The 15793-nt window shown below is 43.6% G+C and overlaps 2 protein-coding genes across 3 annotated transcripts; both read right to left on the reverse strand.

The window, feature by feature from the left end:
- Positions 1 to 121: 121 nt before the first annotated feature.
- On the reverse strand, positions 122 to 5621 carry tor4aa (torsin family 4, member Aa). Its single transcript, XM_068574400.1, has 4 exons — positions 5600 to 5621; positions 5394 to 5460; positions 3189 to 3665; positions 122 to 2656 (listed from the first exon to the last, which is right to left on the reverse strand). Exons 3-4 carry the CDS (start codon positions 3663 to 3665, stop codon positions 1832 to 1834), a joined length of 1302 nt encoding a protein of 433 aa, XP_068430501.1. The 5' UTR covers positions 5394 to 5460; positions 5600 to 5621; the 3' UTR covers positions 122 to 1831.
- Positions 5622 to 7297: 1676 nt separating this feature from the next.
- Positions 7298 to 15256, reverse strand: brap (BRCA1 associated protein). 2 transcript variants are annotated; one of them, XM_068574823.1, is made up of 13 exons: positions 14909 to 15256; positions 14255 to 14416; positions 13624 to 13831; positions 13070 to 13259; positions 12792 to 12905; positions 12563 to 12711; positions 12229 to 12304; positions 11975 to 12113; positions 11224 to 11333; positions 11046 to 11135; positions 10866 to 10969; positions 10405 to 10544; positions 7298 to 8864 (listed from the first exon to the last, which is right to left on the reverse strand). In XM_068574823.1, exons 1-13 carry the CDS (start codon positions 14985 to 14987, stop codon positions 8638 to 8640), a joined length of 1788 nt encoding a protein of 595 aa, XP_068430924.1. In that variant the 5' UTR covers positions 14988 to 15256; the 3' UTR covers positions 7298 to 8637. The 2 variants fall into 2 exon arrangements, 1 of the variants encoding a protein (XP_068430924.1); XR_011077383.1 differs by having other exon boundaries at positions 8727 to 8864; positions 10405 to 10576.
- Positions 15257 to 15793: the final 537 nt, after the last annotated feature.

The raw sequence follows: 15793 nt of genomic DNA on the forward strand, positions 1-15793 counted from the left end.
TGAAAGACTAACCATTTTTTATGCTAATCTATGCTGTGCTAAGCTAAGTGGCCACTGTCTCCCAAAATGTCAAACTTTTCCTTCAAGGTTTCCCGTTTTTGTTTCGTGTTGTTCTTTTGCAAGGAAATATCTGACATCTGAGTTTAAATAGTATCTTTAATTTCAAAGCACACATTAAAGTTTTTATTACTTTACTACTTGGACTAAGATCCCTGAATACAGGACATTCACGTATTAGTCATTTAATCTCATCAGGTCAAGAACATATGTCATAACATGTAGTATATAAATGCAGAAGTATTTAATAAATAAACGTAGTTACCGTTGAAGTAAATCCACATTGCAGATTCTTGAGCAATATCAGAAAGCATTAACAACAACTTCCAATTGTTCTGAAATGTGTGAAAGTAATTCATTACAAATATCTGAACTTTATTACATGAATGAATATTGGATTTATTCATTTCCTATCGTTTCTGGTTGAGCTGCCGAATTAATGATGGATACAAAAAGGTTTAAAGGGTCAGTTCGCACAAAACATAAATGTACACACTTTAAATATCCATCTCTGAGATTTCTGCCACAAAATTGTAAAATACCATGAGACACGACTAAGAGCCGACAGCCGCGCCTGTACGTCTGTGCAGTACTTAGGTAACGCTAGCATGCTGACGTTAGCTAAGTCAGCTAACGTCAGCATGCTAACAGGCTCCAAATGGCAAAGTTGACATGCTGATGTTTGGCAGGTTTATGATTTCCCGTGTTTAACGTCTTACTTTGGCATATTAGCGTGCAAACTAGTGGGCACATTCAAGTTGTGACCTGATGATGGAAAAGATGAAAAGTTAAGGGATCTACAAAGATATTACAGTTAATCCTGAGGGGAACATGAATATCTGTGAAAAAACAACTTTAAAGTCCATCCAATAGTTGCTGAGATTATTCACTGAAAAACTAAAATATGTTCACCTGCTTGTAAGACTAAATAAAAGGTCATGGCATTGATAAAAATCACAACCATTCATCCTCTGGAGAACGTGAATATCTGTACCAAATTACATGGTAATCCATCCAATTGTTGAGGAGATATTTCACTCAAAACCTACAAATGTCAACCTCACGGTGGCACTAGACTAAAAGTCAGATGATCACCGACGTCACAAGGATTCATCCTCTGGGGAACGTGAACGTCTGTACAAACTCTCATGCCAATCCTTCCAATAGTTACTGAGATGATTCACTCGAAAACAAAACATGTTAACTTGTCAGGACAAAATAAAAAGGTCAAGGGATCGGATGAAATCAAAAAGGATTCATCCTCTGAGGACCTTGAATATTTCACAGTGATCCATCTTTTTGCTGCCGAGATATTTCACTCAAACCCAGAAATGTCAACCTCTCGGTGGCGCTGGATTGAAAGTCATCCGATTGCCACAGACATTGGGATTCATCCTCTGGGGAACACGCACGTCTGCATGGAGACGTTCACGCCAATCCATCCGACGGCTTCGTCGCCCCGAGATAATCGCCGGACCTCAACGTCACCAAGTTTTCACTTTCCTGGCGCAGGCAGATATAAAAAACATATAAAAAATTGAACTCCAAACCTCTTCACAGGATTGACGACACATTTCACCACCACAGAGTCTGCAGCTTCCTTCAAATTCTTGCGAAACTGCTCTTGAAAAAGCTTTGCCCCTCCTCCCCCCACATCTCCCGAGTTGCGTCGCTCAAGTTGCATAACTCTCGATTAACCTCAACTTCCTAATGCGCCGTTTCTTCTTCACGCTTTTAAAAGACATTTCCAAACGTTTTATCCTGCAGAGGATCTTCACAGCAGGTTGACCTTGGCCACCACTTGCTTGCAGCCCGTCTTGGCGTATTCGTGGCCCCCGACCTCGGGGTAATATTCAAGCTCCCCCGCGAGCTGCTCTATGTTGGCATGATCCGGGTAAAAGCCCTCTCGGGTCATCTCCTCCAGGAAGCACTCCATCACCTGGCTCTTCTCCAGAAGGCCCAGCGGCAAGACGTCCGCCTCCGCCCACAGCGGGTGGAGCTTCTTTAGGGTGTCGCGCAATATCGGCGCCAGCTCCTCCACCGCGGGCACGCTGGAGGAGTTGTGCAGCGTGTGCTTGGTGACGTGCGCGTGGCCCAGGTTGCTCAGGAGCAGGTAGACGGCGTTCAGGTGCGCGTTGGACCGCTCGGCGGCCACGAGCCGCAGCAGCGCGTCCAGGATCTCCCCGTGCATGTGCTCGGCCTCGTCGAAGACGAAGAGCGGGATCTTCTCCTCCTCCTCGGCGCGCTCCGCCGTCTCCGAGACGAGCGCGGCGAGGTCGTGGGCGCACCGCGGGGCGTCGGCCTCCAGGGGGCAGCGGTGGAGGACGTAGTACTGCAGCACCAGCGACTCGCCGACCACGGAGCGGAAGTGCGCCGCCAGCAGGCGGCCCAGGTGGCTCTTGCCCACGCCGCTGGGCCCGTGCAGCGACACCACCAGGGGCTTGTTGTGCACGTAGGTGGACAGGTAGTCCCTCAGGTGGGCCAGCAGGCCGTCCACCGCCCCCTGCTGCCCGAACACCTCCCGCCTCAGCGTCTTCTCCAGCCCCTCCAGGTCGTACCTGAGGACGTGGTCGTCCAGGTTCTCTATGGCGTTGTATACCTAGAGAGGAGTGACAGATATGCAAAAATATAAAGTTAAGACACACTTTACTTTGACTTACTAACAGAAAAACACTTGGATGTCAATCAAACTGCAACTTAAGAGAGCCATGTGTCAAAAAAGGAATGCAGCTTTAACACATGAAGCATATACTTTTATACAACCAGAGGAGTTTCCCCCTGGTGGTCAGTAGAGAGAATGCAGCTTTAACACATGACGCATCGGCTGGTTTGCAGCCTGGTTGCACCACAATGACACAAAGCCGTGTCATCGCCTTTTTTTAATTCATGCTCAGCTGCTGCAAACATCAGCAAACTGTCATAGGAATCTTTTTGTCATTCATAAAGCCGGGAGACAACCGAGCTGCCGGATTACCTCAACAAAGAGTTATGATTATGAAGGAATGAGACAGCCTAATGACGCGTGGCTCACCTTGACCTGCAACACATTTCTAGTGAACAAACACTGACGCACCGCGTCTATATTTACACCGACACGTCACACAAAGCCCTCGTCATTCGCTTCCTCTCACCTGGACGAAGACGATGGCGCAGAGCAGGTAGAGGCAGTACTTGGCTCGGCTCTGCTCCTGCTTGGGAGGAGCTCGCCGGCGCCCCCTGTTAGGGTACAGCACCCCTTTTTTTCTCCTCCTTTTCTTCTTTAGGGGAACGGAGGACGAGGACGAGGACGACAGGGTGGAGGAGAACGGCGTGAGTCCGTCGAAGGTGAAGATCTTGGGGCTGGTTTTCCTCGGCGCTCCCGAGAAGCTCCCGTCTCCTCCGAGGGCCTGCAGGGCCGCCATCTCCTGCCGCTTCTTCTTCATGGCCAGGTACTTCTGTTTGATGCGGACGACGGCGTGCAGAGACGAGGAGAAGCTGGAGAAGCTCGGGACGGGACTGTCCCGGCGCACCTCGTCTCCGTTGCCGTCGCCGTCCAACTCCTCGTCCATCTCTCCCTCGACTTCTCCCTCCGTATGGGAGGCCGAGGTGCTGCTGTCCTGGTCGCTCATCTGCAGCGAGGAAGCAGCTCATCATAAGTATTTGTTTTTATATATTCACAATGACCACATGATAGAGTGCATGTGGCCACCCAATGGCCCCAATGAGCTCCAATAAAGCCATTGGACCCGAATGTTCTCTGTATTAAACCCTCTCTAACTTTGTTCTGCTTCACTTTATCAAAGTCAACCTTTGCAAAGATAATGTTCACATATTCACATACCTTTCCCTTTCTTTCTGTGTGTCATCTTTATTTACTCTTAACCAGTAACAGACTAATATTTACACACCTGAACAACATCTCACACGTGTTCCTTCTATTATAAGACCAACATTTTTCTAACAGCCCTAGTTACTGCGGAGATACACCCTTTATGTTTTGGGGAAGACATTTTAGAGCAGAGGCCTAAACATAGGATGGTGTTCTGCTGGTTGAAAGCTCAATAGACAGGTTTGACCTCGGGCGAGGTCACGGGGAAGCAGAATATCCGGTTTGGGGAGTTTAAAATTATCTCTTTGCAGATGATGAACCTCTGCGCGTGTATAAATATATATAACTTTATCAGCTGGAATCGGAAAGTTATTATTGCATCTATAATTATAATCAAGTCTAATACGTATATTATTCTGCATTACTTTTGGTACTTTGTGCTGTTACTTGCAGTATGTTGAGTATTAGTACTTCTACATCCTCTTTACAGAAGTGTTCGTCGTGCAGCTGCTTCCTCTCGTCTGGAGGAAACATTGCTTCACAGTGAAATAACAGTAACTGGTGAGGAAAAAGATTTACGAGTGAAAGCGTGTGACAGATGCAGCTGCAGTGCATTCTGGGTGCTGTTGAAACATCTCCAGAGACCATAACTTGCTCTCTCTTGTCTCGATAGCATCCGTCACTAGCCGCTGCTTCTCCTTTGAACGCCACATTCAAATCAACAGATGAAATACTTTGGAACCGTTCCTGCAGGAAGGAGGAAGTGCTGTTCAGGAACGGATGCTCGTGCACATGCACTCGCTTGTGCACGAGCAAACGCAGCACCCCGAGGAGCTCTAACAGCTTCACGTGTATCATTAACTCAAAAAACAACTTCCTGCAGCTTTTAAATCAATAAAGTTGAGGTTCATTCTGACTTTAGTTGAATCGTCACATAATTGAAATGATTCTGCAGCAGGACACACACACTGCATGCGTGGAGAGTGTGTGAGTACCGGGGAAAAAGAGGAACTATCAGTTACGCCCAGAAGGAGGTCAAGCTGAGCACACTGAATGAGCCAAATACAATAAAACACAATCCATATTCCAGCTCGTCACACACACACTCTGGGATTATGTTTCTGCTCCACAGCGACGAGGAAACACAATAAAACAACGAGGCCGCGATGACAGGGGCATTGTTCTCGCCCGGGAGGCCAGGAGAGAGAGAGGGAGAGAGAGAGAGAGAGAGAGAAAGAGTGAGAGAGAGAGAGACAGAGAGAGAGAAAGAGGAGTATGCTGCTGGACGTCTTGAAGACTTTTTGACTTCAGCACGAAGGAATTTAGCAAAACTCTCAGGAGAAAGAGAGAGCGGGAGAAAGAGAGAGAGGGAGAGAGAGAGAGAGGGAGAGAGAGAGAGAGAGAGAGAGAGAGAGAGAGAGAGAGAGAGAGAGAGAGAGAGAGATCTGAGAGGACCAGCCGCATACCAAACATTTTACAGCTCTTTTGATGTTGTTTGCTGTGTAAAAAAAGAAAAAAAGAAAAGTACCTCTTTCGTGAGCTTTTCTCTCTCGACTTCTTTGAGAGTTTTTATCTGCAAAAACCCCAAAAAGCAGCTGAAACACAAACAGAAGAGACAGAAGTCAGGAGGTTTCCCTCAGGAGAGAGCAGGCAGGTGAATACTGCTCACAGAGAAGAAAGAGACAGAAAAAGGAGGAAGAGAAGAAAGTAAAGAGAGTACAGGAGAGCTCTTACCTCCAGCTGAAGCGTCCAGCAGCTTCAGTCTTCAGCACAGGAAGAGCCTCCTGCCTGTCCCTCACCCGCTGGCCCCTCCTCTTTCCTCCTCTTTTATTCTCTCCTTCTTTCTCTCCACTTTCTAGTTCGACACGTTCCACCACGCTTCAGTCAGCAGATTTCACTTTCACTCACTTCTTTTTACCCTTTAATAATCTTTAGTTATTAATTCAACACTTGTTTATTCATATGTTTAAAAACATAAGTTCTGAAAATACTAAATGGTTCCTGTGGATATTGTTCAGACATTTTTTTTATTTGTACTTGTTATTTTATTTAGATTTTACTAAACATAAAGTAAAAGATAAAGCAGTTAAGATCCATATTAAAATGCTGCGTTCAGGTTCACGCTTCAGACATCGGTCAGATATTCTGCAGAGAATCTTGTTTTATGGATCAAAAACATGCAAAGTACACATTCATGTGTGTGTAACATGCTTATGAATGTCATTCCTGTACTATATTTATTGTGCATTCAATTTCTGCCAATTAAACCTAAATGTTACACACATTTAGTTTTGCAAGCTTATCAGAGATGTAAGGAGGTTGCAGCTGAGAAAAAAAAAAAGATCTTTATCTTTTTTTTTGGGCTTAAATTACTGAAACAATTGTTCAAGCAAAAAAAAACCAAAAAAAACAAATGTTCCTCTTGTGATCGGACAGGAGAGAATATATTTTGTCTTTGAGGGAAACTGCGATTCATTTTTGTGACTAAACGTTATAATAAAAAGTGACAGCAAGTTGCAGCTAGGTGTGTGTGTGTGTGCGTGCGTGTGTGTGTGTACTAACTTTCTATAAATAGACATGCAAAGATGTTTGCATGCTGCATCACTTCCCTGCAGCGTGTGAGCAACACGTCCAGCCGCTCAGCGCTCAGACTTCATGAGACTTCAGAAGCAGAAGTCAGAGACGTGACAGCCGACGGAGGAGAAGGAAGAGCAGAGAGCCGGAAACATCCGTCATCTGTCATCATCCTGCGTGCAGCCGCGTCCGGACAGTTTACGTTCAACAGGCTGCTGGGAGTAAACTGTTGAGGCTGCGAGGAAGAGGAGGAGGAGGAGGGATTAGTCATCCTCGGGGTCGTGTTGCTTCTGCAGCAGCCAATCACACAACGAAAAAAAACTGCACTTTTTAATGATAACTTTTTTGAATTTCTTTTGAAGCACGATGCATGAACATGAGTTGCTTTCCTGGTTGTTTGTGTCTCTTGAACTTTAACCAGACGAGCACGTTGTGTGCGTTGTGCGCGTTGTCTACGCCTCGTCAGCTCGGAGCAACTTCAGGAAACGTTATTGAAAAGGTTGAAGAGGACAAAGAAAACTGAAATGGCAAAAATTGAATTTACATTAAAAAAACATTCTGAATCATTTTTCTTTGCGGACTGAAAGACAAGACACACACACAGACACGCACACACAGAGTGACTCCAGCTCTGTTCCTGCTGAATGTTCTCTTTAAAAAATAAATAAAACATTTGTTCAACATTTTGGGAATAATTTTTGCTAAGAACTCACAGGCACTCGTGTGTCTGTGAGTTAAATGTTAGCTTAGCATAAAGCATACAAACAAGAGGCTAGCTGTCTGCTACCCACTTCACAGTCTTTATGCTAAGCTAAGCTAACAGCTGTCAGTTCTCATGGAGGTCAAAAGCATCCTGTGTTTCCGACTGAAGAACTGCTGGAAAAAGTTTCTTTCCGGTTAATCTTTTTAACTTCTTTATTTTATTTTGTCTTATAACAGGAAAATAAAGATTTACAATAAAAAAAAAGTTTAGCCGGGATAATTTAAGAGAAAATGACAAGTGAAAAAAAAGAATTCCAGATGATTTAAGATAATTTAATTATCGTTTTCTGTCACTTCGTTTTTAATGAGAAGCGCACCGACGTGACAAAACTTAACACAATGTAATGAAATATAAACAATATATGTAGCTCGTGTTTGGAGTTCATGAAGAAATATAAAATTCAGCTGGGAGGGAAAATGTGAGCGGCCCAACTTCAGCCTCTTGTGGCCAAAATGAGAATTACAACAATAAACACTTTTTCTTCTTCACCTGTTTACGTAGAAAACACAGAAGAGGAAAGATTTTTGGTTTCTCGGGGCTTCCGTACATTCTCTTTAAGAGGCGACGACCTCTTAAAACATTAATGAACTGTCCCTTTAAGAGGTCATCACCTCTTAAAGGGACAGTTCGTCTTATATGTTATAGGTTCAAAGAAATATATAAAACATTAATGAACTGTCCCTTTAAGAGGTCATCACCTCTTAAAGAGACAGTTCGTCTTATACGTTATAGGTTCAAAGAAATATATAAAACATTAATGAACTGTCCCTTTAAGAGGTCATCACCTCTGTTCGGATTTCGTTTTACTGAAAGAAAAAAGATTTACGATCAAAATAGTCGATTCATTTCCTGTCAATCAACTTAAATTAAATCTTTAACGGTGAATTTCATGATGATGTTTTACGTAAAACAGAATAGAAATACTCGAGTTATGTTCAAGTACCACAAAATAATACTAAAGTACGTTACTTGAGTAAAAGTACCTGATCATAAATATGCTCCTCAATTTAAATTATTATTTTCTTTTTACAAGTAGGCGTAGCTACTTCTGAATACTTTCGGGTACTTCCTGGTAGACACAGTAGTACCTCTCTGTGGTACTTGTACATGAGGTTGAGAATCTCTGACCTGGATGGTAATAACACGAAATAAAGAAATGTTCAGCTGTAGTTTTGTTGGAAACAATTGACTGAAAAAAAACGTTGAAAAAAAAAAACAAAACCATTTTGGATTGAAGAAAACAGACAAACAGGCTTCTGTTTCTCTCGCATCTTTACACTTCAAACAGACGTCAGGAGAAAGTACGACAGCAGGGTTTTCAACGTGTTTTTGTCAGCGTCGTCGTGTGTTTTCGGGCGTCCGGCTCTCCGTTCTTCTTCTGGTGAACCAAAAAGAGCGTCTGATAGTTTTTGGAGGGAGGAGGAGGAGCGGGCCGTTACCTCCTCTTCCTGCCCCGGCCCCTCCTCCCTCTGACCGAGGACGAGGAGGCGGAGCCTGCGGTGGCGGCGTCCGACGGGCCGGCGCCGATGTTGATCTGCCCCTCCTGGATCTCGCTGCGGGCCTCCGGAGGAAGGTGCTCGATCTGCTGCTGCGCCTCCAGGTAGAACATCACGTCCCTCAGCTGCTCCTGCAGCTCCCCGATGGCCCCGTCTTTACGCTCGCCTGCAGGGAAACCCCGTACGACACATGTCAATACAACGCTCACAGAGGATTGCTGAAACCTACGACATAGAGGGTGAACTGTCACGAGGCCCTGAATATTGAGTTATGTTGATCTATACATACAGAAAATGTATATACACACATATACACACACACACACAGTATTTTGACGTCACCTTTAGACAGGTTATTATAAGAATATCTGTCATAACGAAGCATCCCCTGATCTCTGACTCTCAGCTCAGCTCCCTCTCTTCTAAAGACAAACATATTATTCTACGGTTCGTACACAGCTGTGTGAACTTCCTGTCTGTACGACAAATAATCATTTAGACCTACACACACACTACAACATGGTCATAAACAATGAGTAATGTATTATTATACTACGTGACTGGAGGAGGAGTTTGTAGTAAACATCCAGAGCTGCTGCTAAACCCAGATGGTGAAAGATCAGAGTCAGACCTTCAGGGAGAAGCAACAACGGTCAAAAACTCAAATGAGAGTTACTGCTGTCAGAGGTAGAAGATGGTGGATCATAAACAGGGAACTCAAAGGAGGCAGAAGCTCCTGTTGGGAGAAGTGAAGGTGAACATCCTCTGGAGAATCACGTCTCTGCACATCGTCTTTGTCGACACAAAGTGTTGATTTAACTTCACCGAAGCAAACAAACGTCTCACGAAGGAACCGAACCACAACGACCTTCACTGACCTCCAAACACACACCGAAAAACTCGAGCCAGAAGTGAAGATAGATAGATAGATAGATAGATAGATAGATAGATAGATAGATAGATAGATAGATAGATAGATAGATAGATAGATAGATAGATAGATAGATAGATAGATATTAGAGCTGTGAAAAATAACGCAGATTTTTTTTGTTGCCTTTCTTTCACAGCGTACAGTATGAACGCGCATTGCGTTCTGCGGCCTCATCAAGCTGAGGGACTGTCCTGTACACCTTGTCAATCAGTCTCCTCCGTGCAGTGTCTCCTGTACAGGACAGAATACGTCCGGGTAAAAAGTCAGCGCAGCGGCTCCCGGACAAAGAGGCGTGGTCAGAGGACCTCATAGATGGATTATTAAAATGAAATTTGTTAAACATGTTCGGGCTTATTTTTTAAATCCACAAAACTTTGAGAGTGTTTAAATAAGAGAGAAATGTGAGAAAATGTTAATGCCTGTCTGAGAAAAGTGTATAAAAGTGTGTGGTTAGGGGTTTTACGGCCTTAAAACATGTATAATAATGGATTATTTTTGGAACGTACGTGTGTGTGTGTGTGTGTGTGTGTATGTGTGTATGTGTGTATGTGTGTATGTGTGTGTGTGTGTGTATGTGTGTGTGTGTGTGTGTGTGTATGTGTGTGTGTAGATAGATAGATAGATAGATAGATAGATAGATAGATAGATAGATAGATAGATAGATAGATAGATATAGATAGATAGATAGATAGATAGATAGATAGATAGATAGATAGATATAGATAGATAGATATAGATAGATATATATACAAACATACATATCCTCCTCACTCACCGATCTCCTTTCCTTTGCGCTCCTCCTCTGCCAGATGCGACTGCAGCTGCGTCTGATTGGCTCTCAGGCAGCGGTTCATCTCCTGCTCCTCCTTCAGCTCCTGGCTCAGCTTCACCACTCGAGTGTGCAGCTGAGTGCACCTGCAGGACACACACACACAAGCTGAGTGCACCTGCAGGACGGACGGACACACAGACACACACACACACACTTCCTCATAGGTTTCCTTCAGTAATAAACGTTTTAACAGCATTTGTGTTGTAATGTCAAGAATGAAACATACACACACACATATATATATATATATATATATATATATATAGATATCTATATATCTATATATCTATATATATATATATATATATATATATATATATATATATATATATATATATATATATATATATATATATATATAACAAATATACATACATAAAAAATGAGTCAGAATCTCCACCTACTTCTTCTCGATGCTCTGCTTCTCTTTTCCTATTTCTCCGAAGCGGCGCTCCAGGTTGTCGCAGCGCTCCAGGGTCTCCTTGAACTTCACCTTCATGTTGTTGATCTGGAGGGGAAGCGCAGCACCGTCAGACCAAAGGAAACGCTCTCAACGGGCCGAAGCGGCGCTCTGGGTACGGTACCTCCTCCGTCGTCTCCTTCTCCAGGTGCACGATCTTGTTCTCCCAGTAGATCCTCTGGGACTCCAGCTGACTGGTCAGCAGGTACGAGTACTGCGGACACGACGGTCAGCGTCACGCGTGTGTTCATTCAGCAACAAAACAAACAAAAACAACGACGACAACAACAGGAAGCGCTCACCTCCAGCTGCAGCGCGTCGATCTTTTCGGCGTGGCAGGTGTCTCCTTCACACTCGTACTGAACCATCTTCCCGTCCGTCTTACTCGCCACCAGCCGGTGAACGTAGTTATCTAGAACCGGAGAACGCGAGAGAACGTTTCATTTGAGCGCTGCCAGACGATAGAGCCGAAACGAGTAACCGAGAGAAAGATCATCTAACAGAACTGTAGTGACAGATTAGTAACTCATAATTAATGATGTTTTATTGAAGATTAAACTCATTAAAATGAGCTCCACATTTACCAGCTGCAACGTTACAGTACATTAACATTATTATTATGTAATGATTTTAATCCAGTAATATGAAACTTTAAGTACACTTTGATGCTAATACTTTTTGTACTTTTACTAAAATGTAATTTTGAATGCAGGACTTTACTCATGGCTGAGTACTTCGACACTGTTTAACATAATACTACAGTCTGAGAAGTGAATACTAGCAACAACACCACGACTCCATGAAGATATATCCTGTACAATTGGGTGAATTTATTGAAAAATTTGTATTCCCCGATTTAAACGTCTCTTTGCTCACAAGATGAAAAGTTAGATAATCTCACACTCATAAGCCCTCACACCCTCACACCCTTACATCCTCACACCCTCACACCCTTACATCCTCACACCCTCACACCCTCACACCCTCACATCTTCACACCCTCACACCCTTACCCGCTCCACTCTCCACCCCCTCCACCTCCTCCCCCCGTACCTCCTGCGTAGTCCCACACCCGGTGGTTGGTGAGCTGCATGGCGTACGTGTGCTGCGTCTCCTCAAAGTGTTTGTAGGCGTGACGGCTCACGTAGCGGCCGCAGCCGATGTGCCCACAGATCAGACAGATCCACAGGTTCTGGGGAGAGAACGAGAGAGACGTCTTGACGGAGTGAGAGAACGAGAGAGACATCTTGACGGAGTAAGAGACCGAGAGAGAATTAAAAAAGAAGATGGACTGATATATCGGCTACCTCCTGCACGCCGCACTCGAAGCACTTGTTCTCCTCCACGGGTTCGGGTGTCTGACAGTATCGACACACAGGACACCTGGAAACAGTGTGTGTGCGTGTGTGTGTATATATATATGTATGTGTGTGTGTGTGTGTGAGAGAGAGAGAGAAACAGAAGAATAACTAAAAGGGACAAACACAAAGATCACATGACTGGATTGTCTTATTGTTTATTATTGTCTTCACAATAAACTTGAAAAAGAAGGTTTTTATTGAGAATATTTAGTACTACGTGTAATATATATATGTGTGTGTGTGTGCGTTTGTATGGTGTGTATGTCTCTGCACAACTCACGTGGCGTCGTCCCAGCGCTGGAGACACTGGCTGTGGAAGCTGTGGTTGCAGAGCGTGGTGAGGATGCCGTTCACCGACTCGTCCATCCTCTCCAGACACACGGTGCACTTTGGCAGCTCGGTGAGCTCCATCACCGGCAGGCTGGCTCCCTGGAGGGGAGGGGCGTGTAAATATGTCATTTATTGTTTTCCATCAATTGGTTATTTTCAATTTTCACGGGTATATTTACCTCCTCAGACTTTATAACCTCGGCCCGCTCCACGTAAACCATCTGGCACACGGCTTCCTCGATGGAGTTGAACGGACGGCCGTTACACGCTGTGTAGAAGCTGTCTGCGTCGGCCTGAAGAAAGAAGAAAGAAGGAAGAAGAAGAGGAAGAAGAAGCAGAAGGAACACATCAGATACGACTGACATTGAAACGATCAATCTCCTAACTGGCACTTGGCTTTCTTGACTTAAGGCCTTTGAGGTCACAGAGACCTTTGACCTTTGACCTACCCCCTCACCTGTGTGCAGAACTTCAGCAGCACCATGTACTGGTTCGGGGTGGAGTCCCGGATGATCTTCATGTGCTCCATGACGTCGTTGAAGGGCGCCAGCAGCTTCATGAGGTCGTGGCTGGTCATGGTGGCCGGGACAGTCAGGATGCACACCATGGCGCTGCGGCGCACGTCCTCCGTCAGAGACGTCATTTTGCTGCGAGAACAATTTGTTTATTTAAATTAATTTTATGTATGTATTTATTTTATTTATTTATTTAGATGTATTTTATTTTATGTAATTTATTTTATTTATTTATTCATTTAAATGTATTTTATTTTATGTAATTTATTTATTCATTTAAATGTATTTTATTTTATGCAATTTATTTAAATGTATACAATCAATGTATTTAATGTATTTTATTTTATACACAGGCAACTTTAAAGTTCGCTCCTATTGTTATAAATAGTACATGTATTCTTTATCATTAAATTTGACTTATTATTCATTATTAAAATTACATTTACATGGTATTACTATGTCGGTGTCTGTGTGTGTGTGTGTCTCTCTCACTCACTTGGTCTTGTAGAGGTGCATGATGCCGTGGACGATCTCCACGGACGGGTTCCCACTGAAGAAGGAGATCTGGTCCGGCAGCTGTTTGGAAGGGGAGTCGGGCGTCGCGCTGGCCTCGGTTCCCTCGGTTCCCTCCAGAACGGCCGCTTCTGCCTGAGGTTCTCCGTCCTGTTCTGCTGAACCGCCGGGGTCTTCACCTCCTCCTTTATCTGCGGGGGGTCAGCAGCGTGCAAACATTATCCAACGTGTTGAAAAAGGGAAAAGCAGCTCATAGGTTCATATAAATGTGAACAAATCTCATGAAAACACCAGAACCAACATTGTGTTGGTCCGCCTCACAATGCGGTCTGACTTCCTGCCTGTGTCTCTCGAGTCCAAGCACATTGGTTCCTATTGAAGGCTCGGTTTACTTATTCAGCAACAAGGCGACTCAAAGTGCTCCTCAAAATGCATCAAGGTAGTAAAATGTATTCATTGTTGGTCTTATCGTAAGGATTTTGACACTAAGAAACATGTTAAATCGTTCCCTCCTCATCCTTTAAGAGCTTGTTTGAAGATCTAATCTGATGACATATGATTGTTATGAACTATAAAGATATCGTTATTGTTGAAAGCGTTCTGCTGGTGTTTACCCGGGCTGGGCTCAAAGGTTTCTATCACCATGTCGCCCATCGCTCTGCTCCCGATGTGCTGGTGCAGCACGGCGGCTCGTTCCAGATCCGTCTTCCCGCTCAGCGTGTGTTTGGCGACGCCTAGAGCTTTGTCTTGCAGGTCCTTCTCTGACATGTCTTCAGCTGGAGGGACGAGGACACAGAGACAGGACAGTTCAAAGAGCATGAACGGACAAGATGGACCCACAAGTATCAGGGAAGAGAGTACTACATGTACTTCTGTGATGTAGCACAGTATAAAGTATAATATGAACCTCTGAGATGTAGTACAGTAAAAAGTACAATATGTACCTCTGAGATGTAGTACAGTAAAAACTCAAACATGTACCTCTGAGATGTAGCACAGTAAAATGTACAATATGAACCTCTGAGATGTAGTACAGTAAAAAAGTACATGACCTCTGAGATGTATTTAAGTAATAAGTACAACATGTACCTCTAAGACGTATTGTTAGTATAGTACACTGAATAGATTTAATGAATTTAATTTAGTAAACAACTAACGCTAGCTAACAGCTCGTTAGCTTCCCGGCTAACTCGCCACAAGAACAGTGAGCTGTGAGAATCAGAACAAGTGTATAAATGTGTACATGTGTACAGTATACATATTCTCACCAGCTGAGTACTGGAACCCTTGGGGAGAAGGAGACTGGTCGGCTAGCTCCAGACGGATGACGACCATCGACACACTCATGTGTTACAAAAGGAAACGGACACTTTCACAAAGAACAGAACAACACAGCTAGCGAGCTAAAGCGAGCTAACGGCTACCAAAAAAACAACAACTAGCCGTATCTAAACTCAGGAAATGTAAAATGTCCCCCGGCCCAGTTGCACCAGTATGTTAGTCACACTAGTGTTGTCTGCCGACTGCTACGATCTACCTTTATTATTTTTGTTTTAATAGATAATACACTGTAGCTGTCTAAGACCTCGCTAGCTACCTGGGTCTGTCAGCGTCACAGCTGTTTCTGGCGTTCTGCTCTTCTTCGTGTGCAAACCAAGTGAATCAGCAATAAATTAACCCAACGTGTGTCATCGCCACCTGAAGGACAGACATGTGTACTGCACCCTTAATAGGTAAATAGATGGGGATAGAAAATCAAAATTTACACCAAATTTCAAGATGTAAAATTCAAGTTGAGATATTTTTTGTATACATTTTATGTTTATTATTTTGGACACTATTTTTGTATTGATGAATTCAATGTCAATTGTCTTAATCCACTGTTTTTCGTTTTTCGTTTGCGATGGTTACAACTTTAAATTGTTTGACTATTAGATAATTTGAGCAGAAACAATTAATAAATTATCAAAAGAGTGGCTATTTTTCTGTCCGTACACTGATCCATCGTTGCAGCTCTATAACATTTAAATAAAAGTAAATAAATCAATAAAAAGGGGTGAAAACATTTCACAACCAAATTCTCACCATTACTTTTTCTTTTTTTTTTAAAATAAAAATTCCAGTGTTTCTGTTTTCCATTTTCTAGCAAAAGA

The sequence above is a fragment of the Clinocottus analis genome, unplaced genomic scaffold (genome assembly GCF_023055335.1).
Source record: "Clinocottus analis isolate CAN_PGR_092001 unplaced genomic scaffold, fCliAna1.0.p SCAF_13, whole genome shotgun sequence".
NCBI classification, from domain to species: domain Eukaryota; kingdom Metazoa; phylum Chordata; class Actinopteri; order Perciformes; family Cottidae; genus Clinocottus; species Clinocottus analis.